General features: G+C 37.8%; 1 protein-coding gene and 1 long non-coding RNA gene across 4 annotated transcripts; one reads left to right on the top strand and one right to left on the bottom strand.

Moving 5' to 3' along the window:
- Positions 1–9: 9 nt before the first annotated feature.
- On the top strand, positions 10–21343 carry LOC124168890. 3 transcript variants are annotated; one of them, XM_046547269.1, is made up of 6 exons: positions 10–197; positions 4136–4423; positions 8271–10884; positions 13586–13808; positions 16167–16194; positions 20989–21343. In XM_046547269.1, exons 2-4 carry the CDS (start codon positions 4148–4150, stop codon positions 13741–13743), a joined length of 3048 nt encoding a protein of 1015 aa, XP_046403225.1. In that variant the 5' UTR covers positions 10–197; positions 4136–4147; the 3' UTR covers positions 13744–13808; positions 16167–16194; positions 20989–21343. The 3 variants fall into 3 exon arrangements, with proteins under 3 accessions (XP_046403225.1, XP_046403223.1, XP_046403224.1); XM_046547267.1 differs by lacking the exon at positions 10–197 and adding an exon at positions 1657–1763; XM_046547268.1 differs by lacking the exons at positions 10–197; positions 16167–16194 and adding an exon at positions 1657–1763.
- Positions 16129–19150, bottom strand: LOC124168892. Its single transcript, XR_006867002.1, has 2 exons — positions 18004–19150; positions 16129–17694 (listed from the first exon to the last, which is right to left on the bottom strand). It is a non-coding gene; the product is annotated as an uncharacterized LOC124168892 (long non-coding RNA).
- Positions 21344–27404: the final 6061 nt, after the last annotated feature.

Below are 27404 nucleotides of genomic sequence, written 5' to 3'. Positions count from 1 at the left end.
TGGCTCTCCGTTTTGGTGCATGTGAGAGGAGAGCATAAGAAAGTCAACCCATAGTAAACAAAAGGGGATGTGGCATGGGACTCCTAATCATCTCAGGGGTCGCTCTTCTCGAGACGTATTCCTCAGTAATAGGATAGGCGTCAGGGGAAGAAGAAGACATCATTCTCAAGCTGAGAGACACATCCACAGTACAAAAGGTCAGTTTAGTTGGTATAACCATGTGCAATTAACAACAAAAAAGTGACATTTCCCTGTTTCATTCTTGTTAGCTCCATAAAGAATGATTGTAATTCGTACATAATGCAGCAAAAAGTGTCCTATTATAACAGTGGAAGACATTGATATCAATAATTAATCTTAGTTGGATAAAAACTCATTTGTACTTAATGCACTAAATTTTACCATTTGAATTAGGCCGCGGCAATTTGAAAAATATAACTTCAAATAATGAAGTGAACTGACTATATAATTGACCACATTCATTGATTTCCGGAATTCTTAAAAATTTCATTAGTTGTTTGCAAAGGAAAATGGTCCGCTTGAAAAAGCTTCTGTTACTCGAAGCAATATTTCGATTACATTCATATTTTCGCAAATTCGATTGGTTAGCAGTGTCATCAGTAATACGAAGAGGCGAATATCATAGCACAACTCTTCAAATACCGCAAAATTAACGAATTATGCGATAAATGAGAAAATAATCTGCTAGAAAATGCATATGCGCCAGCGTCAATCTCAGTGATACTAACTACATCCCCCGTGAATGGAAAATCAATAGGTTAATAAATACGCTAAAGGCCGGCGCGCGTGCAGTTGTACCAGACAGCATAGTTTTTTACATACCTGCGCGATAAAATAGTTTTTATGCTATTTGAAAATGGCGGGAAACCTAAACAGTTCGTTTAAACAATCATATTTCGCCGATCAATAGTTAAATAAGACGTTAACTGACTGGAGGGAGAATAAGAACTCTTAATTTTTTTACAAAAGTGCTGATTAATTAACATATTTACCATGAAGCTGACGCATAAAACACATTTTCCGAAAATTAGGGTTGCAGCTTCTCCGCGGTACACCGCAAACATATTGCGCGCGATTGGTTCTTGCTTTAAAATAATCAACGGCGACCATCGCCTAAACTTAACGTTAAAATATGCATCCTTAATAGATATAAATTTTAATTGATATTCCAACACTGCAATCATTCCATTCTGAAAAAAATCGTCGTTCCCGGAAATATTCGCAATTCAATATTGTGATAGCGCAAAATCAGGACTCACTCCGAGATTCAGCCCGAATTATGGGTGTGATTGCGAAGAGAAGAGAAAGTAAAATTTATTCACAGAGAATGTCGCGAAATTTCGTCAGAATAACGAAGTTTCATCTGCCTACATACGAGCATGGGTCTGCGCCCAATAGTCCTTCATGTTCAGAGAGGCTGACCGGCTATTGGCTACCAACCGGATGCACATCTTGCGCGGCTAATGGTCCAAATTCTTCTTGGAGCATCTCACCAAGGCCAACTGGTTTAAGGTGCATCAAGTGGGCCTTGATGACATCACCACCAGTCGAGGAGACACCAACGGCTGGTATAACTGCATAAAAATTCAATGATAGTAGCTGTAGGGTAGAGGAGGCAGTTCCCGGTGATACTCGTCCCCAAATACAATAAAAAATTACCTGCGATTAGCATATAGCTTTCCCAGGGTGTGAATATTTTTTGATTTATTTAGGCACTGACAAATATGTCAACATTCTTAAACGTAAGTTTATAAAAAAATTTATTAGTTTATTCAGCCAGTATCCATTTTTGATTTTTGAAACTGCTTGCCAATGTCTTCATCACCTATTCGGCAGACAGGGGGAAGAATTAATATGGGTTTTGCTAAATTTAAATTTTCACGTTTTTTTTAATACATAGTTTTTCCTGCATTATCAAAAATATTCTCATCAAATTTTAAGTGTCAACTTCAAAGCACAAATACGAATGATTTCTTTTATCCTAAACTTAATGGTATATTATTTTGAATTTTAATCAACAATATTACCATTTGTAATTCAGCAATATTTCAAGGGTTGAGAATTAAAAATCAAACTGTACAATGGCTAGACTATCTTTGAGTGGTACGTACTATTGAGTGGAATAAAATCATAAAATATTTTGCAGGAAAGGGCTGGTCATTATACCTTTTGAAATCTGCAGTTTATATTCTGATAATTCACTTTTGTAAAATACTCTACACTTCATTATGATATGAATTGTTCAGTGAAGCTTTTAAGCCCAAGTAAACATGAATTAATAGGATGCCAAAAATGTTGCAGGCATATTGATGGCAATGATCAGACAACTGTAATTAAGTGTTTTCAGGCGACATCAATATATACATACGACATCAGTCAACATTTTAGGTTAGAACTGTCATTAAAATATGGGGAAAAGGAACTCCCACTAAGCAGTACCATATTGAGAAAGCGGGATAAATGATTTGGAGTGTATTGAAAGTTGAGAAAATACACCACCATTCTTCAATCAAACTTATGACAAATTTGTGAAGGAGGAGATATCAAACAAAAATATACATTTTTTTTGTCTGAAGATTTTCGCAGCTTCATTTATCAATTTGATAAGTTCCTTTCGGGAAATGCTGCATAGGTAACATTTTCTGCTTGATGTTTCACTCCTCCTACTGGGAGCATTTTCAAAGGAAAACGTTCTCGTCCCGATCTCATATAGGATACGTTATCCCACTGTTGACCCAATTTGAATTTCCCATGGTAGAGGATAGCCGTTGCAGGGGCGCAGCTAGGAATTAAGGCTGGGGGGGTGTTTTAGGCACAACTAATACTGGGGTGTCTGGGGGTGTGGAATAACCGCCAGGGTAAGCGGGAGGTGCAGGGACACTCCTTTCGAAAATTTTCAAGATAAAGGGTTCAAAAATGGTGAGTTTTACGGCTTTCGGAGGGATATTTTATTAATATTTACTCTATTCTGTAAGTAATATTAATCCAATTAAGTAAAATGGATTAAACTTCAAAAAAACTTCTGAGCTCTGGGGGACGTTTTATCCCCCAAAACCCCCCCCCTCGCTGTGCCACTGAGCCGTTGGGCATTAGATAGAAATTATTTGGCCTTTTCACTATTTTGACGACTTCACACACAAGGCGTGGATGGTAATCTTCCATCTTTGCCAATACCCATGTATGGTAAAACATTATTTTACGCTCAGGGCTGGAGACGCAATGTTCTGTGACTGCTAATGCATCCCATTCATGAAGTTGCATCGCTTTTTCGTGCTCTTTAAGCCTTTGGGATATAGATCGTTTGCTCTGTCCCACGTAGCCTTTGCTGCAGCAGTAGAAGGTAGAACATTTTTAATTTTCTTCACCGCGCAGAAGTGAGTCTTGATATTGCCTTTTGGAAGGATTCTAGCGATTCTATCTGTGACTCCGGAGATGCATGGGAGTTTAGCGTATGCTTATGGCTTTTTCTCTTTGTGGTCGTCATCTTGAAGCGGCTGTCTTTCTTTCTTTCATCGCTCCTTTTATGAAGGAGACACTGTAGCCATTACCTTTCAGAGACCACATAAGGTGCCGCAATTCATTTTTGATAAGTTCTGTTTCACACGTGATTTTGGTGTAGTGGGTAGACGCAGGCCTTCTGTTGTGGATGGTGATGTGATATTGGAGGTTGTATCAGGCTATTGCCTTCCGAGGGAAATTCAAATCAGATCAACAATGGAATAACGAATCCTATGTAAGATAGGGATGAGGGATCGGGAAAATTTTCACTTTTCATTTAATCGCGTAAAATAGATATTGTCATTTAAAAATCTAAGAGCGTGAAATTCGTACTCCAGGAGTAATAATCTTTCGATTTAGGCAATAAAAAAGTAATAGGAAACCACACTATTGTCTTTGTTATTTCATTCCATTCAATTCTTAAAATTTATGACAGCAATGCTACAGAAAAATCTATATCCTACCTGTTAGTATGAATAAGAATCGATGTAATCGGAATCGAGCATTGATTTGAAAAAATTGGAGTTTGAATCGAAAAAAAGTGGAATTGACTCATCCCTAGTATAATTAGTGAGTAAATGTATGTTTTATACTATCTGTTTTTTAAAATTACCAGTACTTAATCAACATGACGACTATAACGGATACATCAATCCTCAACTGGCTACCATTGGATGAAACTGGTGGAGAAGTATGGCGAATGGCTCTGGTGAACTCAGAAAGTCAGAACTGGAATGTATCAGACCCATCAAATAGCACTACTGTATTAGCCATGACAGCAGCAGCCAGGCATGGCAATGGGTCATCATTATTTACATCACCTGCTCACCTTGGACTAGCAACAGGATTACTTCTATCCCTTTTGCTCAACTCTCGAATTTGGACAACCAAGGCCAACAGAGAGGTAATAAAATGCTGTTAAAAAATTAATTCACCAAAATAGGTGAGATGGATGAAGTGTATGTTCTCATTGTACCTACTTAACACGAGACTAAAATTTTGATCACCATAATATGTTCCATTATATCCCCAGAATATATTCCATTATATCCCCAGAATATATTCCATTATAAAAGGTAAGTCCTTATGAATATCACGCGGACTTATACACAAAAAGTTCATAAAGTTGTGGAATCGATGTGTCACCTTTCAATTATGTATTTCCATTTTTGGCATAATCTTATGAAAAAAATCACAAATAAATGCAAAAAGATTCAATTGCAGACATGAAAATCTAAAAGTGAAAATACAAAAACAAGGATGCTCAGAAAATTTCAATTTCTTATTTAGCCTCCCCATACTGGAATATAGTCTGCAATAATGCCTATGAACCCATGCCTCAGAAGTTAAAAGGAGGTAGTGCATTTATATTAAACCTTCATCACACAATAATTTTTTCTGTACCTTCCGAGTGGTAGTTCCAATGATGAAAGATAATTGACCATTTCTCTCAATCATTTTCCGTGATGGCTGCAGGGATGGGAAGTCTTATCCCTTTTCCATCACTCAGCATGTCCTTCCTCTGAAACAGAAACCATCGCTGCCACTATCAGAACGCACTGCCACTAGCAGTAATCATATGATACATTTGGCTTTAACCCTTTTAAGACGGCGGAGTTTTCGTCTTAGCATGACTGCTGTACTGAGCCCCAAAAGACTCTTCTTTCTCGTGGTACGGAGCATTTTTTGAGGGCATTCGTTAAGAAGGGACTTGTGGAACCTTTTTCGACCCCTCCACGCTGGGACTTCGCATTATCTCGGACTCCGAGAATAGTTGTGCTCCCTCATTTCTGGGTTTACGACCATACCTGCGGCATTGGTTTGCAGTCAACTTATGTATAGCTTATATGTATTTAGCAAATGGATAATTGTTACTTGCACGTAAATTGTAGACTTTGAACTGAATTCCTCATTTTTTTCAGAGCATTGTCAAATTTTAAACAAAGTTCTAAGGTCAATATTGACGCATTTAATGCAGCAACAATTTCCATGTTGATGTTTATACATAACTCGAGATATAAATTAATATTTGTCGTAGAATTTCGCTTAAAAATTGTAAACGCTGCTCAAAAGACAAAGAATTCAATTCTTAGTTTATTTTTTATGAGAAATGAACAAAAACTTATTTCGAAAACTGACTGGATTAACAATTGTACGACCACTGTCCCTTACCGCTGAGGGGGGTTATACCTGCTCCCGGATTCCGAGGGTAAATCCTAAACTCCACAGGGTTGGATCCCGATACAAAGACGACGTAAACCCACGACCGTCCTAAAGGGGGAGAGCTTGCAAACTTATATATAAGGCTTTCATTCTCCTGGATAGGAAAATCTCACACGTAAATATACGCCCGTCGTCTCCCAGGTCCGGAAACGTCCACACATATATATACGTGTATAATGGGGAAAAGTTTAAATGGAATGACAGGTGTAAATTCACCCATTCGTGCCACACGTCGGGTGGAGCCGACGGGCATTTTCATATGCAGAACACCTGACATCGGGTATAGCTGTCACAGATTTTTCAACGCAAACAACCGGACATTGGCTCTGGCCGATGCAAGGGAAGGGAAGTGAGCGCAGAGGTAGCAATTGTCTGATGCATTCAGGCCTGGGCTGAGACCCAGCTAAGCGAGTCCTTAGGGTCACTCCTCGGCAATTAAGCCTGACTCTCCTACTCATTTATGATCGTCCCCACTGCAGGTATCAGTTGCAAAATGGTTATACTGTCAATAGTTTTTTCAACGATATATTTTGTTGCAAACTACAATTTTTTCATACTTTAGGATGAATTCTTCATTTCGTTCTGTGTGCAAGCAATTTTTTAACCAAATTTTAGCATTAAAAATAATGGATTTCTGGACTTATAATCTTAGTGTCTTATGTTCACCAACTTTGCCATTATTAACAATAGAAATCTTTTTAAAATTCCATGATGCTTAAACAAATGTTTGTAATTCCTTTAGAAGAGTGAATTACTGAAAATCAAATGCAATATTTGGTTGAAAAAAACACTGGTAATGCAATAAGTTGACCGTGGATTCATGCTAAGATAGCAATAAAGGGTCTAGACCAGTGGCCAGGGTAAGAGACAGGCACCCTGTTGAGTTGGGTCCCAAATCTGAGGAATGAAAATACACAGCCCAGACGGCACAGAATCTTCCGTATCTAATTCGTATGCAGATAGTATCCATTGACAAAAAGTGACGGAGCGGTAGTCAATGGATACTATCTGCATACGAATTAGATACGGAGGATTCTGTGCCGTCTGGGAGGGTAATTCCACCCCAAAAAAGAGCTCCATACAGAGAGTTTTTAAATATTCTCATGCCACTCGTAGCACAGAAAACGTTTTCCACTTGTAGGTGCCAGCAGAAAAGGGTTAAAAAAGGGACAGGATAAGGGAAGGTGGAATTGACCGTGTGATTTGGAAAATGACAGGTTGAGCGATCACTTTTTTGGTCCCTGAAAAGCTATAGCTGGAGCTATCACTCTGAGGGACAGGAAAAATGATTGTGTGATTCAGGCTTTTACCACCCCCAGAAACAATAACAGATTTTCCAGAAATTAGCACAAAAGTCAATCATATATTTCATAGGTAGTTCTTTCAACCTTGTAGTCATTCACTTACCCTTTCCTGCAGTGATATTAACCCTTTTAGTGTGGTGGGCCGATGTATCAGCTTTTGCCGCCTGGGCAAAAATTGCGGCGGGCTGATATATTCAAGGGTGTACCCAGGATCATAACTGGGGGGGGGAGGGGTCAAGCCATTCTCTAGGGGTGGGCAAGCTGAATTGTGACATTTGAAAAACTAGTTTTATTTTAGTTACATATCTTATACTAATACCTATCATTTTTCGTGGGTTTAAAGAAAATTTGTTGAATACTTTCATTTCAATTCAGTACTGATTTTGCTAAAAGACTTTTTTGATTTTTGCTTTATGGCCATACCCTGCAAGGAGCAGGGGGGCCGCTGCCCCCCTCTGCCCCTCGCAGGGTATGCCCATGGATATATTGGCTCTTACATAATCCATTATTTCATTTAGCTTTAACTCATTACATTGATATAACTTATTTAGGTAAAAATAAAAATATTTTGTCAATATTAACCAGTTTAAAATCATCAATTTTAAAAAACTGCTTATGGATACGTAATAAAATAGCTTTGTATTGTTTTTTTCCTAGTTGCTCCATTTTATTAAAATACACTCCACATTTCTCGCCAGTACCCCAGGAAAAAGGATAGCACTAAGAGGGTTAAAATAGATCACTTGCTTTTATCATACTATTTTAACACTTATAATTACATACATCTTACTCATGGGCGTACTCAGAATCAAAACTGGGGGGCTTAGGGGGGGAAACTATCTGTGGTCATGTAAGTTGTAACTTTTTTGTACAGAAAAGGTTAATGAAACCAAAATTTTAAGGAAATTATGACAGCAATTTATTAATTTTTTATAATTATTTGCTTGAAAAAAATAATTATTTTATTTTAGTTCCATATGTTATACTAATATAATTTTTCTTCAAAAGGAAAATTTGTTCATAAATTTTGTTTTGAACTAAATTTATTTTCGCTTCTAGAGGGAGGCAGTTGCCTCGCCTTGCCTCCCGCTGTGTACACCCATGATCTTACTGCATGTGGGCATATTAATTTCACTCATAACGAATAATGTGTCAGTAATGACTAAAACTCAAAAGATCACTCATCAAAACTCTATTAACGCATGCATTTTTTTTCTAATTCAGGTATTTGGGACCAAGTCAATATTTGGTACCCCTAAGCCGTATCAATGGATTCTGCATCTCACGCCATCCTCTTCGTTTACCTTTGCTTCAACGAAGACGTTCATTCTCCCATATCTTTACCTCCTGCCACTGTTAGCCATAATTCTTCTCCTACCAATCGTCTCTATACTGATGGCCTTTCTACTTCCATTTGCAATATATCGCTTTGCTGTTAAGAAGTATCTGCAAAACAAATCAAACTATTGCCGTGAAAAGAAACTTTTCTCTGGAGCAGACGCAGTGTGGACATTTAATGAATCCTACGAATCATATTCAGTGATAAATGCTTTAGTTGTCCTTGAAGGTGTACCACAAATTGACAAACTGCGCCACCTACTCACTGTCCGCCTCGGATCAATCCCAAAACTGAGGATGCGTCACAACTTTACCCTAGGCTATGCAACCTGGTATGAGGACAGAGAAATGGATCTGGGAAGTTTGGTTCAATGGATTCCAGGATTTTCCGGCAACTCACATTGTGGCAGCCGGGCAAAAGAGCTATCAGTCAAACTACCAGGCTATGAACACCTTTGCAACACAACGTGGAACAGAAAGAACTTGAGTAAAATCGTTGAAAACCTTTGCAACAGGCCTCTGCCAATGAACCACACAGTTGGTTGGGAGGCTTTGGTAGGCAAAGAGATGCCATGGAATGACAGCGAAGATGATTTCAGTACAGACAGTGCCAAGGATAAACACAATCAAAAGTGTACCAAAGGTGAACGGACAAGTCAAACAGTCTTTCCAATTTTATTCAGAATACATCACTCAGTGGGCGATGGAGCAAGTCTTCTTCAGTTACTCATGTCGGCATTAATTGATCGTGAGACAAACAATTCATCTCCTACAATGCATGTTCCACATCCTACATCTCTTTCAAGACCACTTACTCTGAAAATCAATCCCATTGAAGTGGATAAACCAAAACTACAATCCTACATCAATGCAAAACAACTGTGGGATGAGAATGCTACTACTGTCAAACAAACAGACAATGTAGACATAAGCTCAGGGACAAAAACTACTGATTTCCACACTCAATCACATACCTCTCCTCCTAACATTAGCGAGACCTCTAAGCCAGAAAAAGAATCATCATTTTTATATGGGCGCAGACTGTCCGGCAGGAAAACCATCCTTTGGGATTCAACGTCTGTCACTGTTGAGGAGATAAAAAAGATAAGAGGGGCAACTGGAGTAAAGTTTACAGAGATACTGCTGTCTGCTGTTTCTGCAGCACTGTCCAACTATTGGGAAGCAAGAGAGAAGGGCCAGGTGAAGGACGCCACAAATGCAAACAAAAAAGTCCCACAGAGAACGGAAGAAGGACAAAATAGTGAAGCAATCTCAAGTCATGACACAGAAAGTGAAGATGACTGGGATCGTTTGACTGATGTTCCTGAAGAAAATGAAGGAGAAACCATATGTAAGGAACAGGTCTCACCAACAGGATGTGAAAAACAAGGGACACCACCATCTTCCGTTAAGTTAGTCCTTCCAGCGATAATTGGATCCATATTCCAGAAGCAAAAGGATTTAACACTCAAGGACACCTCAGAATTAGAAAACCTATTTTCTGTGGCAGTGATGACATTACCAGTGGGAAAGAGCGGTGGATGTCCACTACAACGCCTCTCCAAAGTTACTGATGCCAGTGGCTATATGATGCCTCTGAGGAAAGACTCCATTGTTGAGTGTGGAATGAAAACAAAGATAATCCAAGAGACTTTCAGTAACAAAGCAACTGGAAATACTAATGAGATGAATATATGTGATACAACAAAAAATCAAGGGACGAAAGATATGTCTTCCACTACAGAAGTTATACAACCAAAAACCACATCTCAAGAGACCGCTCCAACCCCTGTCAACATTAAAACTAAAGAGGAAAACGTGCATGTTTCACCAACCACACCAAGAGAGCCACAGGTCCTTACATACTACTATACTAAACAGCCAGAGGTTCAGTTCAAATTGACACAGGAACCAGAACCAGCAACAAACAAAAGTGCTCAAGTGCATTATCACAGGTACACAGACTCAGCAAAGTTGATTCTGCATGAAAAAGAGCCATATCACTGTCCCACTACAATTTTCTTCACCCAAAATACTCATAGAAGCAGTAGCACTGTTTCTGAAGAAGCATCTCACTCACCAGTGCCTGATGAGACAAGAAGTAAGGATATTTCTGACGAGTGTTTTGATAAAGAGCATTTAAATGCCTTGAAACCAAAAGAGAATGCAATTCAAGACAACAAAAACGAGGATATTGATAGTGCTACATCAGAACCGATCACAATTCAAGACATACCCAAGAGCAACGCAGAACCCAAACCATCCATTAATTTCCCCAGTTCCCCAACCATTCAGCATCTTCTCACACGATGGCTGGCACTTGACATTGTGGCAACTGTACTACCATCTATCTTTGCTGCACCAATGATGAAAGTCGCTGCTAAGGATGTTGCAGTGGTCATGTCTAATCTCCCAGGGCCACCGCAAAAGCTTCAGTCTATCCTTGGTGGTCATGCCCTGAAAGACATAGTCTTCTGGGCACCCCATCGTGGTTACACTGGTGAGTAGTACAATGCACACATCTACTGCTTGTAATTCCATGAAACCTTTCTTAACATCCAAAAAATATTTTGAAGATTATGCACTTATCCAAGGCTATTCAAAATCGACCACATCAAGTGTTCCAATATGGTCAAAATTAGAAAAGCTGAGCCATGTTCCATACAATGGCTGGATGCATCCAACTGGAATTGGAAAGCTTGATTCCAGCTCGTTTTGGGGATATAAATTTAGCAGAAATGAACTAGATTGCTTCCAACTGATTCCCGCCATAATTCTGATATTCTTCACTCCTTATTATCCCTTTTTTCTTCAACCTAGATCCTGCACTCCTAAATATAAGATTTAATAATGACTAAACGACCTAAGTTGATTGGTAAGAGAAAATTTGAATAGCTGGGTCATACACCATTATTGTCATAAATACTGCTATATGTATGTCAATTTATATATTGTCATAAATATCACTACATATACACCTATGGCTATTGTAATCTTCACTGGTTTTCATTACTTTGGCATAAATTTAGATAAAGCACCCTTAATTGTAAATAAAACTTAATAAAGATTGCACAATAATGAAAATCCAACCAGAGAATTACAACACTGGAAATGACACAATTTGCTTTTGAGATCTTTTTGCTGCGACATTCAATGGCCACTTTTCATTTCAGCTTCATTTTTCCAGCATCTAGTGCTAAAACGCATGAATGCCTAAACCTGATATACAATATCTAATCAAAGATATTAAAATGGATTTTCAATTTATTTAAATTATTGCCTGCCTTAAACAATTAGACTTCACTGGTATTTTTTGTGCTATGAGTGGAAAAATGCTTGTTAATGATGGGGCTGTATCATGAATTACGTAAAATTGTATTATCTATCATTTGCTCTAATGGTAAAGCTAGTAAGATTCAGGGGCACAGCTAGGAATTAATGCTAATGAGGGTTTTAGGCACAACTAATACTGAGGAGTTAGGGGTATGGTATACCCGCCAGGGGAAGCTGGAGGTGCGGGGGCCCTCCCCCAGAAATTTTTTAAGATAAATGGTTCAAAATGGTGAGTTTTACGGCCTCCTGAGGGATATTTTTATAATCCTTACATTATTCTATAAGTAATATTAATCTAATTAAGTGAAATGGATTAAACTTAAAAATTTCTCTGAGCTCTGGGAGGGGTTTTATCCCCTCGCTGCGCCACTGGTAAGATTAGCCCATTGACAGGTTCAGGTAAGGTTGCTAAGTCTGAAAACAAAATGATGATAGACAAGAGAAAACCATAAGTTTCATCATGGAAAAGAGGGCCAAATTTTCAGAGAACTTGATGTCAAAAGCAAGAACTCTAACATTTTAAATAGATATTAACTTAGAAGGCAAGTTCTGGTGACGGATGCCTAATAAAATACTGTGTAACAAGAGAAAAGTATGAGGTACATAATGCCGGGGACAGAGATTGATTGAACTAAATGAGAATGGCATCTTACCCACATGGCTTAGCCTTTCACCCAATCATTTGACAACTCTGGCTACACCATCTACAGCTTTTTATGAGATATTAAGTCACTTTAACTTACATATTTAGTCCAAACATTCTTGGATTAGAAACTGTGCAAACATCCATGTAATAAAACAGGGTAAAAATATTTGAACTGTTTTTCCTCACCTTCAAAGCTAAAACTAACAATGTCTCCTCATCAAAAATACCAGAAAAATTCAAGGACGTCTAGGCCAACATTAACCCTTGAAGTGTGGGAACATTTTTATACGTTTTGAACGCTGACTGCGGCATCTACCCCAAATTTTTTATTGCTACCTGGATATCTTGCACTAGGGCACTTTCCCTCACCATAAGGGCCGCTAAGGGGCATAATTCTACCAGACCAGCCCTCATGGCAGGGGATGCCACCTACAGAGGGGGTCTCTTCTGCACTGGCTGGCAGGGGCGCAGCTAGGAATTAAGGCTAGAGGGGGTTTCAGGTGCAAGTAATACTGTGGGGGCTTGAGGGTATTGCATACCCGTCAGGGTAAGCGGGAGGTGCGAAGGCCTTCCCCCGCAAAAATTTAAGATAAATGGTTCATAATGGTGATTTTTACAGCCTTCTGAGGGATATTTTATTAATGCTCACACTATTCTATTAGCAATATTAATCCAATTAAGTAAAATAGATTTAACTTAAAATTTTCTGTGAGCTATGGGGGGGGGTTTATCCCTCAAAACCCCCCCTCGCTGCGCCACTGCTGGCTGGTAGCTAGAATCGTGTAAACCCACAGCCCAAGGGTTAAGAAACAAAATACAGTGCAACCTCGATATAACGACACCCCACGGTGCACTAATAAACACTCGCTATAGCGAAATGTCAGGCGGTGAAACCCTCGCAATGGCGAGAGCCAACACCGAAAGGGTCTCGTAAAAACGAATTTTTAACACGCTTATTATAGGGTCAATTGACGGTGCATCGGCTATCTCTCGTAATAGCGGGGGTGTCGCTGTAGCCCGTACTCGCTTTAACGAGGTTCCACTGTATCATGTTAAGGTAAGATATCATGATAGCCAAAAGTGATGCTTTATGCAGAGGTGATAAGCCAGCTTAGCAGCCATGCCCGCAGAGAATATGTTAAGAGCTAAATTAGAGGTTTTTTGGGGTATTCCGCGTCCCTTAACTGCCCTGCCATTGAGAACTTGCAATTTTCCTTTACAGGTCTTGGAATAACCATTCTCAGCTATGATGGTTTGCTGCACATAGGGGTGATGGCAGATGATGCAGTGATACCAACACAGAAAGGAGCTCAGCTCATCATGAATAGCATACTGGATGAGCTGCATAGCCTCAGGGCAGCAGTTTCATCAAGCCACTGAGAAACAATCCTAAACACGTCAATGTCAAATACATATTACCTGGCGACTAACACTCACTGAAACAGGTAATGGAATATTCACAGAAATATTCTCATAGCAATACAGGTAACATAACTGCACTAAGCTTCAGGTACATTAACGGAATAAAATTATAAAAAAAACGGAATAACATAAAACATGCGTCTGAGAAGCAAAACTTAAAAGTGCTGTCAGATATGGAAAAAAGTTTTGCTAAAACATATTAAATTACAAAGTAGCTGATGCAAACAATTAATGGTGAAGGTAAATGGGACAGATATTTCATATATATTCACGATCAATTGATATTCATTTTCTTAGCCTTTAAAAAAAAAACTAGAGTGCCTCCCTCACTGGCAATGTTTATAAATTTTGATAAATATGGTAGAACACGAAGAATCAAACAAGCACTATGTAAAGTAAAGGTGGCGGACTTTCCTGATTCCATTTAAACTACTTCAATAGAAATATTACTTCTGATAAAAATGCTAATAAATTAAATAATTTGTATCAACATTATTCAATTCATTATTTAAAAAATTGTTTTGTTAGGAGGTTGTGATTTTTTCTCTGAACAGAGCAATTAACTGGTTAATGCAATACAATGCATTTTAAGTTTAAAGCTGCCTAAATCTTTATGCACTTAAATGAAAGAACAAACTTCCAAAGCACAACTATGTACATGCATGATGCATGGAGACATTCTCGGACAAAATTCTTTTAAAGCTCATATACATAATTTATTACAGAAGAGGATATATTCAACAGGTAAAAGGATTGAACATGAACTTACAGGATTTGGTAAAACATTCCAGTCCATCTAAGGGTTAGAAAGTACTATTTGTGCATTTAACACGTTGCGTACCGGGGTATTTAAATTCCTAGGAACGCCGATTCTGGAAATATGCGCCTATTAGGGCGTAATGCCTTTGGTTTAAACATGGTTAAAAAGCTAATGTTTAGAATATAACTTTACCCAATCAAACATTATGATGCATCAATTCATTATGAATAACGAACAACAACTGTAACGTATTAACGAATACGTATTGTACGCTTTTAAATTGTTTAGGCTGACGCAACTAAATGACGAGAATCTTCGTCATCCGTCCGGAACGTTCGGGAAAAAAATGACGAGAATTCTCGCCATCCGTACACAACGTGTTAACTCACTGAAGCACGAAGAACCATAATGCTACTTAAACTTGTGGCTTGTCCTGTTAACTTCTACTTGCAAGACACATTTCAAAGCAAAATTTCAAGTAAATCTGAATGTTTAAATGTTAATTTTTGGATTAAAAGCTGATACAAGCAACCTTGGATGAGCCAGATTTGCTTCAAATAAAAATTAGATTAAATTTATTATGGCTAACCTACACAGTAATAAATCTCAATATGCAAGATGTGCTGCTTGTATTCAGAGAAAAAAGCAACTTCAATATATTTCCAACAAGATAGAAGATACTTAAATCAAGAAAATTGAAGTTAATTTATATCGCCAACAAATATTTGGAAGTACATACATATCGAAGGCTAGGTTCTAACAATACGTATTTCAAGTTCGGCCGGTTTGAGACAGGTATCTTAAACAAAGTGTTATAACATTAAAAAAATAAAATACAAGCAAATAATACCTCTTTGTTTGTAAATGAATGCTTCTTTTTCAGTTTTATTAACTTTTGGTTTTTAATTTCAGAGTACAATCAAAAATATTAATCGTTTTTTTTGCTCTACCAAAAAGTTGCCATTTTTTAGAAGCGTGTTGTTATAACTTTATTACATATATGGCTATCGATGGCTAAGTTAATAATTACTATTATTAACTTAGCCATCGATATGTGTCTTTTATCAAATCATCCTGTATATAGGCAACACACCATACGATTGGAGTTTTCATTTAAAGCAGGTTATCAAAAAATGATCAAGCTAACGCTAGTCACATTCCAAATAAATTTAATGCCAAAGAGGTCATCCAAGGTTACTCATATCAGCCATGTATTTCCTGATGGGACAAAATACATAATATTTAACGCTTGAAGATGAAATGACAAGCTCAAGATACTGACGGTAATTAGAGCTCAATATTAAATCATGCATATAATTTGATTCATTATGAATTTAGGTGGATATATTTCACCAATAATATAATAATTATCCACTTTAAAAATTGATATGCCCTAATTTTGCAAAAATAACTAACTACAAATGGGAGTCTTCTTTCAATGGTGATTTACAAATAAATGAATAGCATTGCTGAAATTAATTCATATTCTTCACATAGCTATTAATCATAGAAAAATCATTTGCCCGATTTTTATCCATTAACTGAAAAATTCAATGGAAAAGGAAAGTAAATAATTTTTTAAAATGATTTTGAAATTAATATCGATGATTTCTTTTTCCAGCAATTAACAGCCATAGGTACCTTCACAAGTAATTATAATTTTTCATTGTAAATATGCTTTGAAGAATTATCCACCTTATCCCTGCCAGTTGTTCCTGCATTTTGATGATAATGTAAAGATTAGAGGAGTGCCTGTCCACTTAAAAATGCTATTAAATTTTCATCAGATATATTGCTAAGTGTTCTTCTTCATTCACTGAATTTTCCCATTTCTATGATAAATGAGACACGTACACAGGAACCTAGGCTAGAACAGTACATGGTATTTCACCCCCAATTATTGAATATTCAATGGTTTTTCATGATCTGAAGCAGATGTACTATATTTTACAACCCACTTGCAAGGCCATCGGTAGAAAATAATTCAGGGTACTTAGGAGGGATGAGAGAGGTTCCTAGCGAGGGATTCACTAATGACTAGGGATGGGCTGGTTCACTTCTTTGGTTCTACAGATTCTGAAACTTTGAACCATAATTGGAACTAAAGACAAAGAGAGTTGCTTATGAAATAAAATTTGTGGAAAAGATAAAATTTTCACTCTCTGCAAAACAAAGGCTTCTGATTAAAGCCTGGTAAACTATGTTGATTACTCAGTACAAATAACATAACCCTTAGCTGCAGTAGCTAGATCACGAATCTTCCTCTTTGCAAAGGAAAATTTGCCAGGGAGTCCATTACCTCTTTTCTACAGAGAGATTAGTGAAGCTTCAGTTAATTTGGTGAAACTAATTAATTGGCCAATCTATAAAACGAAAATTATATGAAATTCGATGGTACTTTTCCATTTTATTTGATACCAAACACAAAGAAAATCAGTTGATATTTACCCAGATTGGTTCAAGCCCAGCACTCATGCAAGAGGTGCTTATACAATATATTTTTTGGGAGCAAAGATAATGCAAAGTTAGGCTAAATAATGTGAAATAAGAATACTCCAAGAGATTTTAAAATAAATGTTACATCAATAAAATTAAGGAAGAGCAATACTATTAATATTTGGATAGGAAGTACTAGCTCCAAGCGGCAGGTGGTAGGTAGCTTAAGGACTAAAATTATTCCTCATTTCAGTAGGGCCAGAGGCCCCCACTAATATACCTCTGCTTCAACCCTAAAGTTGGTTTGGCTAGATTAGGGCTAAAGCTAACTCAGGCAAAGCTTCAGTAAGGTATGGATTTAGGAGGGCTCACGAGGGTCATGACACTCCCCCAAATTTTATCTAAGATTTTAAATTTTTATTAATTTAATAGTTTTTGTAACCTTGTAAAGGAAAATTTAGTGTATGCAAATGCCAACAAGGCCCAAATGTGAGAGGAGTTTGAGTTGTTGTATTTATCAAAGAGCTTAGCACTGCCTACTGTAAAATTGCCCCTCTCTCATGGGGTGACATTCTATGTTCCCTGGACCCAGGTCATATCCCCATCCCCCTCACTGAAATTTGATTCTATATCCGCCCCTGGCAACAGGCTTATGTAAAGAGCACGCTTAAGCATAATGTCCCCTTTTCTCTTCCCAATAACAGCAACATCACCTTCAGTGGCGCAGCGAGGGGGGGGGTTTTGGGGGTTAAACCCCCCCCCAGAGCTCAGAGAAATATTTAAGTTTAATTCATTTTACTTAATTGAATTGATATTACTAATAGAATAGTGTAAGGATTAATAAAATATCCCTCAGAAAGCCGTAAAACTCACCTTTTTTAACCGTTTATCTTAAAATTCCACAATTTATTAATCTTGCACCTACCACTTATCCTGGTGGGTATTCCATACCACCACACACCCCGGTATTAGTTGCACCTAAACCCCCCCCAGCCTTAATTCCTGGCTGCGCCCCTGATCACCTTAACATAGTAACTTGAATAGTTCTACATATCTAAATTGTCCAATTACAAAGGTAGAGTAGACCCTCTTTTGACGATATTAATTAGTCCCCGAGGACTGATAGTAAAGTGAACTCCATCCCATATTGACGCAATATGATTTCTGGATGAAAAATCAGTTAAAATACCATCACAAAATATAAGCTAATTTCTTTGTTAAAAAATGTGCTTTGTAAAAAATGTCACAGAATTACATAATTGATGGATAGACATGAGTGGAAACAAAATTGGTGGAATTAAAAGTTTTATACATGTCAAATCAGCTTCAGATCCAATGTTGAATACATAGTAAATCCAGCCCATCGTAAGGCAGGGGTCTACTGTACCTGAAAACTATTGTAACCTGGTTTTTGTAATGAGATGAGAAGGAAAAATTAAGCCTTGATCCTCAAATAACTAGTCTATTCAGTCCACTGCAAGAGATGTGAAACTTGGGATGAATTGTTGCCCAATATTCCCTACTTATCTATCTGGTAAGTGCGTGATATGTGAATATATTACCTGGCATCAATAAAATATTCAAAACCTCTTTAAAGTATGTACCAGGAAGTTTATCCAGTAGAATGATTAACAGTTAGCTAGTCTAGACTACATCCATGTAGAAATTACCATAGCAACTTTCCTTATAGAAAGTAAAACCAAATACTTATACTAGTTGTGTAAATATGTTATCAGTTAATTGAATTTTCATAGAAAAAAATTGTTTTCGAAAAAAATTGATTTAAGCATAATAAAAATCAGTATCATTTTGAAACTTGATGTAAATATGAAAGTAACTGAGGTATTTATCACTTGAACCAAATTTTCAACTAAATCAATGAAACATGTATGACAAATTATGATGAAAATAATAATTACATTTCACCAATTCCCAACATGCAACATAAAATAAATTAATAGTTTTAAAGTCAAAATTATAAAAATTAACTATCAGAAAATATTCAGGTGATATATTCCTTCATGGAAATGAAACAAAATAACTCTCATTTCAAGAGACACACAGAATCTGTGCACAATGCACACACAGCAGTGAATCCAGGATAGGGACAAGGGGGGTTAATGGGCTCTCCTCTCCTGTATATATATTTGACAACTGAACAAAATTATCATTTCATCTCGCAGGGTTCTCACTCTAACTACATTATTAAATTCACGTTTTTTTCCAGATTTCACGGTCTACATGTCATCAAATTCACGGTTTATAGATAAGGCATTTTAGGCAGAAATATTGATCATGTAACAATCACCGGCCGCACATTAACTAAAAATGTAACAAACACAACAGATGCCTTGAATGCAAACGCAGCAATGAAAGTGCTATCTCTAATTACTTCACCTATCGTTAGCAAAATTCGGGTCCGGCTAAAGGTTGTGAGTGGGAAAATGGAGAGAGCAGGGTGGCAGGGAAGTGAAGAAGTGCCCGATTTTTTGCCAGGGTTAATGTCTTCCAATCGCAGGCTTAAGGTCAATGTGCTGTCACGGCACACGGACCAATTAATAGTTGTGCTTTCGAATACACGTCTGCAGATAAATGCGTGGACTATATCTGCACGTGACTCGGCCTTGAAACATGATCGAAATATCGATCTTTCTTTTAGTCTGTCTATCGTAGATCTACAATCAAGTTTGAGAGATTTCTAAGGCTTTATGACGAAATTCACGGCTTATTCGCAGTTTTAAGGTTTTCACGGTCGAGTAGGAACCCTGTCTAAGGTCTGTTCACTTTATCTTTGCGGGTGAGCTGGTGTGGCTTAACCGAGTTGGGGTGAGAGGAGGGAAAGTTTATCTACACGTGACTTTCCCTCTGCCAATCAGCAGACAGTAGGCGTGGTCTAGCACTTCGGAACGTCAGTCGCTCTCAGACCTCCGTCGTGTCAACTTCGTGAATCTGCTAGCTGTGTTGCCAAATCCTTTTCCCTTGCACTCCCCGTTTATAAGAATGTTACGCCTATGTATGCCTTTCACCAGCGGTCTGGCATTCAGCGGACAATATCCTGGCTTCTGAGATGGGATTATCCTCAATACATTGTACGCATTGTTTCGCCGCCAGGCCCAAAATATCTGTGGCCACGTGTGAGTCACACCTTTTCAGTGAGACACAAGGGCGGCTATGTACATTTGGCAACGTTAAGGTCGCTCCTGCTCTCTCTCTCTCGGTACTACCCCTTCCCCTTCAGCGAGGCCCCTCCCCCTTCAGCGAGGCCCTCCGAGAGTATCCGGGATCTCACGAAAGTTGACCCGCAGAGATAAAATGAACAGATAATAGTGTAGATTGGATACCCCTCTCTGGATTCACCACTGTGCATACGCATAAACAATAACTGAAAACAAGCTAAAACTTTGATGATTGCAGTAGATTAAAAAGGAATACTAATAAAATTTTCGAGCAACAGTAGATAGTCAACTGAGCACTTTGTACATACCACTGTTGATTATCTTCATAGATTACTTCTGTTTTTTATCACACACCATCTCCTTTTTCGATGTCTCACCAATAATTAGGCCCTAGCACAAGTTGATTCAATATTTCACGAACTTTATGGCTCACTTAACATATATATGCAATATCCTACCCACTAGTCTAGAATCACTACTTCACTTGTGGCTGCAACAATGAAGGTAACAAGAAAAAATAATGGATATTTATTACAATACAAAAACAACATTCCCTTTCACATTACGTTTCATTAGAAATAAAACGAAATGTATGAACTGATACCTACAAAAACCTGAAACTGAAATTCGTACATGGAATGTTTAAAAATTAAAAATGCATCTTTAAAAAAAATTCAATACCTGAAAAATCAAGTGACTCAAAAAGAATATGAAAAAAATCAAAATAGTATATGCAACAAGGGACAAAATAGAGCATATAAAAGGCTTAAATTAAAATCTTAATGAAGATATTAAAAAAGGTATGAGATAAAAATCTGCCTTCCCTTTCAGGTACTGGAGTGCACAATTATTTGGCAAGAGATGTTCAGCCTAAAACTTGTAAAAAATTCTCATCAGCTGTTTCCTATCCACCACCAGGAGTTGAAGTTCACTTCACATTATAAAATGATGCTTTCATTACCATAAAACACTATGTTATAATGGTAAATGTAAATAACAAGACATTTGTTTATACACTGAATACATTTCAGATCACATGGGACCAAGAAAGATTATGTTTTCATACATATGTAATGTATGATCAACTACTGATTCATATCAAACAAAAATATTATTTTCTCGTGTAAATATCTGGTAAACAATGAACTTTCAAGCATTTAAATGAATAAAAATGATAGCAGTTTGATTTCTTTCAGTTATTCAACACAATGTAGTATGTACATATAACCCTTGTCTCAAGGTATTCGAACTCACACTCAAAAATCAATCATGAAAAACTGAACTCTTAACGATATTACGGCTAGACTTCCTGTATTTCTGTAATGCAATCTAAATGAAAATTCGTACACATCCACTTGAGCAGATGCTTAAATATATGCTCAGCATTGGAGCATGTTATTATGTAGGGTATTTCCTTTGAAGAATTTAATTAGGTTATAGTGAATTAACGTAAATGGGGTAAAATATGATTTAAAATCACTATTCCTAAGATTTAATTATTTCTGGTGGATGCTCCACGTACTTAATCCCCCTTCCACTGAGATGTATTCCATACTCCCCAGAAGCCTGTCTGCCAAAATAGTTTACTGCCATCGACGCCAATGATCATGTGGTCTAAATTTCTAGTAGGTTGGTACAACTTGAACTATGGATGAAGACATAGAAAATTAACAATTCCAAGTAATCATTTAAAGTTGGCTTAAATATTTCAATTAATTGTTGCTTTTTAAAGTATGAATGTTTGACTTTAATAGCTATGATAAATAATTAAATACTGAATATTACAACAAATTCCATTAGTTTCATTTGCTTATTTTTGGAGTACTTACATAATTTACTGTCAGAGCTATTTCTAGAATGGATACAGCTAATCCTCATTAGGTAGAAAAAAATATATTTAATTTCAACTCGCAACTCAATGAGCATAAAAGCGATCACGGTCCATATTCCCAGAATTCTGCCACATCAGTTGATATGTATTGATAGGATAGATACCAATTTTGTCCCCTGTTTTGGAGTCTTCCTCTGAGTTGCATTATGGCCAGGATATATGCAAGCTGCTGCGTAATGTTCTTCCTACCCTTGTTTCCCATTGGTGGTTAGTGATCTGATGGATCTTTCCACAATGACGGCAAGTTGTATCCAGCCTAGAAATGGCGCTGACAGTAAAAATTTTATGGTGGAAGCAGTGCCTGTGCGCAATTTTAGGCACGTCTGCAGGAGTCCACATCAATGACATGTATGGTGCGCATTGGTCGCCGAAAATTAAAAATTTAGTTCCAAGGAGTAAGAAGTGCAAAATTAAGATTAAATATCGAGTATTTATCCAGTTGCAAGTACATTCTAGGATATATGTACTTATCTTGTTTTCAGCTGAGTTGACACTGGTTCCCATTTCCAATTCAACCTCACTATGAAGTCCTTAAAGACTATGAATTCGACAGGTTCTTCATTAGTCTGATTTCTATCAATCCAACCACCAGATTCCAATATGAACAAGAAATTTCAAACTTTAAAGCGATCAAATTCCATTGTTTTACAAAATTAATTATCACTTTACTTCATTAGATCACTTTTCAATGCAAGGAAGCCGAAACATTGGTCAGCAGTTTATAGGGATTGAGCATCCAAATGAAATACATAACTATGTAGTTTCCTGCACATAAAAGAGTAAATGAGAAATACTTGCCTAATTAATGAAGTAAGTAAATAGGGAGGAAATAGCACACTTATGAAGCAATAATATTCACTGCAGGGGCGCACCCAAGAATGAAAGCTAGGGGGGATTTTAGGCGCAATTAATACTTTGGGGTGTGAGGGGTATTGCATACCCACCAGGGTAAGCGGGAGTTGCTGGGGCCCTCCTCCAGAAAATTTTAAGATTAATGGTTCAAATTGACTAGTTTTACCACTTTATGAGAGATATTTGATTAGGTAATCCTAACACTATTCTATAAGTAATACTAATCCATTAAGTAAAATGGATTAAACTTAAAATTTCTTTGGGCTCTGGGGGGTGGTTTTATCCCACAAAACCCCCCCCTCGCTGCGCCACTAATTGCAAAAGCGCTAAGTTGGAGATGGACAGAAAGTGATTGGTTTTTGTATACGAGTTTTACTCTTTTAAATGGATTGCAGGAAATTTGATAGCAATTACTTCTTGCGGCCTTGCTTTATCAAATTATATGCAAATTTAAAATAAATCAGTCCATTAACTTGCTTATTAATACACTTGTTCATACAATGAAAGAATAATTGTCCACTTAATAAGTGGATACAATACAATATGCATGGGCTTCATACTGTACACATTTAAAAAAATTCTGGGGCGAATAAGCTGTACAAATAACCGTATTTATTAGCCTCAACAGATAATAATGTACATTTGAGGACCTCAAACCCAGAATCCAGGAAAACCAGAAAGTTTGAAAATTCCTCTGTGTAGTGTTTTGACTTGCTACCTCATGGCACCACTCTCCGAGCCAGGACAAGTAGGAAGTTAGCACACACGATGAACGTAGGCTAACAACCTAGGAAGGGACACGTAGGGATCTCAAATATCAAGCACAAGAGCCTGAATGCATTTATAAATCAATTTATCAACAAAATATAGAAGCATTTGCACAGATTTACTGTCCAACTAAGGAAGGTATCGATAGATATCGCAACGTCTGCTAGTGAATGCTATCAACAAAAGCGATTGAGGATGAAGAAAAAGATGTATTTATTGATCGTTCTCATCCAGTATTAATTTTAAAATTCCCTTCATTTGTAATATCTGAGATATGGTATTACTGAATTAAAATTCTAAAAAAAAGTGAACCACTTTTTCCGCGTGCTGAAGACCAGAAATCCAGAAACCCTTTGGTCCCAAGCTTTCTGGATTTGAGGTCCTCAACTGTACTTGCATTGTAGATTTATTGCACGAATAATTGTGTTTGTCAAAGATTTATGAAATTCAATACCCTGAATAGCATCTGTTCCAAAAGAACAGGAGCTTCTATCACATACATTCATGAACAGATACACCTTTTTTTAACACTTTAATACTTATTTGGGTAGTTAGTCCCAATAGAAACCAAGACCACTGACAACCCAGTGTTTGTGCGAGGGTTGTTTCAAAAATAAGGTTTCCACATTTTTTTAGACACAAGGAATTTTTTATCGAAAAAACGTTTACACCATTGGAAAAGATGATCTTTCAGCTATTTGTCTACATAGTCACCATTTTTTTCTACGCATTTTGTTTGTTGAGTAATCCACTTTTGCATTCCTGCTTCAAAGAAGTCGGCCGCCAACCCGTTGAGAAACTTGAAAACTTCCTCTTGCAACTCCTCGTTCGTTTGGAATCGTTGACCGCCTAGGTGCTCCTTCAATTTCGAAAACAGACGGAAATCGCTGGGTGCTAAATCAGAGCAGTAAGGGGGGTCATCGATGACATCCCAGCCAAATTTGTCGATTAAATTCTTCGTTTGTTGCGACACATGCGGACGAGCATTATCGTAGTGCAGCCTCCTGTATATGCTGAGGTTTCCCCTACGACGATTTTGGATTGCCAGTCTGAGCTTTTTCAAGGTCTCGCAATAACTTGTCGAGTTTATGGTGGTCTCTATAGGCATAAACTCAATGAGTAGTACACCATGCAAGTCCCAAAACACCGCTGCCATGATTTTTACTGCTGTCAGTTGCTGCTTAAACTTCTTTGGTGGTGGTAATCCGGTGTGTTTCCATTGGCGCAATTCTTGTTTTGTTTCTGGAGTGACGTAATGACCCTACGATTCATCCCCCGTAGCTATGGAGTCCAAGACGTCTTCTGTTTTCTTGTCACATTCACTCAAGAACTTCCGAGCACAGTCGACGTGCTGCTGTTAGTGGACTTTGAAAGCATACACGCCCAGGCACCCAGAGCGTACACACCTTGTGGTAGCCTAACTTTTCATTCAAATCCTGACAATTGAAGCTTCAGAAGCCTCGGGAATTTGAGCAACCAGTTGCCGGATGGTGATTCGCTGATCTTTAAGGAGGATTTGCTCAATTTTCACCACAACTTCGTCGGAGATCAATGGCCTCCCACTTCGTTGTTTGTCGTGGACGTCCACGTGGTCATCGGGAAAATCCCTCTTCCATTTGTGGACATGATGAATGATTATACACGTTTCCCCATACACTTCAATCAATTGCCAATGAATTTCTACCGGTGGTAACTTTCTTGCGTGCAAAAATCACATGACTGCACAGATTTCGCAACTGGCGGTGACAGCGATGACTGGCTTCATCGCATATGGCTGTCAGGGCGGTACTGAGCGTCGCACAGCCATGCTGGTTGTTGGTATCGGTGGTGGAGGATCCGGCAAACATGGTGGTGTAACCAGATTTTGCCTAGCATCACGCGAGGAGAGGTTACAGAGTTGGGAACCTTACTTTTGAAACAACCCTCATATTTTACTGGGGGAGTCAACACATCACATGGATCTGATCATAAGGTGTAACAAAGGTCGCACACTGTATTCCTCCCAAAGTGTAACAAGCAAAGTCACGCCAGAACTTTTTACTATAGTACCAGCCACAAAATTTTGGAGGCAATACAAGGTTGAAGCTATAAAAAAACTGTCTTTAGTTATGCTTTAAGATATTTGAGCAGAAAAAGAGAATGACTTTTCCTGAGATCTTTGGTCATTCCTGTGGAAAGAATTATACGAAAGCCAGAGATAGTACACAGAGAAATGAGAAACAGAAAAATCTGAATGCTAAACGCTGTATTTCACAAAAATTTCCCAAGTGTTTCCAATGCTTCAACAGTGAAAAGAATCTAGAGAAAAATTTATGGATCATCACTTTCATAGGGTAAACTTCCTTCTCTTTCGGTACAATTTAAACAGCAATTTCCATACACAGTGCATGTGATCAGCTCATACCCCACTCTACAACATTTTTTGTAGTGTGTATCCGTGTATGAGTGGACCAAAAACGTCGTGTGAACGCATATCCCAGCAAAAAGGTTTACACTGAGAGGATTAATAATTAACTGAAGAATCCTTTGAGTTATCTTTTCACGATGAGCATGTCAAGAGATGTGCCTAACCAACAGGATGTCCAGTCCACTAGCATGATGTGATGTAACAAATGGTAATGAAGAAATGATGCAATGGATGCGTCAGACACAACCAGAAGTAGCACTATAGGCTTCAAGAGCTCAGGAGCATGAGATGAGGACAAACAGACAGACATCGCCATGTGTTTATGTGCCTGTTTGTTTCATTTTCTATCTGTAATTATGTTTGTACATTCACCTGTGGCGACTTGTGTGAAAGTGAATTTGAAATACATATATACAGTGGGACCTCGTTAAAGCGAGTACGGACTATAGCGACACCCCTGCTATTACGAGGGATAGCCCATGCACCGTCAAATGACCCTATAATAAGCGTGTTAAAAAATTCGTTTTTACGAGACCCTATGGTGTTGGCTCTCGTCATAGCAAGGATTTCACCGCCGTAAGATTTTCATCAAGACTCCTTAACCTCTGTAATATCTAGCGATCTGTTAGAAATGAAGTTAATGGAGTGCTCAGTCTCAAATTTATGTGGTAAACTGTCGTTCGATAAATATAATGATTGACGAAACAATGCTTTGCATGATTTTTATTCAGTGCGGCGCTTATAAATTGTTTGAATAGTTAGTCGTTATTTGAGTAAGGAAATTTAGTGATGCAAAAAAACATCGCCTTTCGCCTGGATTTATGCTTACGTTTATCGGATAGATGTTTATCTGTCGCCGCACCACTCCTGTTCCTATATATCTGTTCGCAACAGGTATATTGGCTATTATTTGCTCCACCTCCGGTAAAGCGACAATTCGCTATAGCGAGTGTTTATTAGTGCACCGTGGGGTGTCGTTATATCGAGGTTGCACTGTATATGATATATATACAGTCATTGAGAAATCAACAGCTCTTTTTCAGACATAATACGAGCTTTCCTTGAAAAGATATAAAAAATTGATTCTGAGTATCAGACAGTAGTAGGAATCTTCAAGATGGTATCAAAAAAGTCAGCTTAAAGAGCGCAGAGTAAATTAAACCACCAGCAAAATACATATGTATTACCAAACACGGAATTGGCTTAACATGATACTTTTTAGACAAGTATCTCAGTGTCAAGTGAAGGATACCTTTACTTGTAATTGGCCATTGGAGCACGATTAGGAATAAGGATAGGTAAAGCCTGAATCACACGATCATTTTTTTT

The sequence above is a fragment of the Ischnura elegans genome, chromosome 12 (assembly GCF_921293095.1).
Source record: "Ischnura elegans chromosome 12, ioIscEleg1.1, whole genome shotgun sequence".
In the NCBI taxonomy this organism is placed as follows: Eukaryota; Metazoa; Arthropoda; class Insecta; order Odonata; family Coenagrionidae; genus Ischnura; species Ischnura elegans.
The sequence above is the reverse complement of the archived record's forward strand: the minus strand, read 5'-3'. Positions and strand labels throughout refer to the sequence as shown.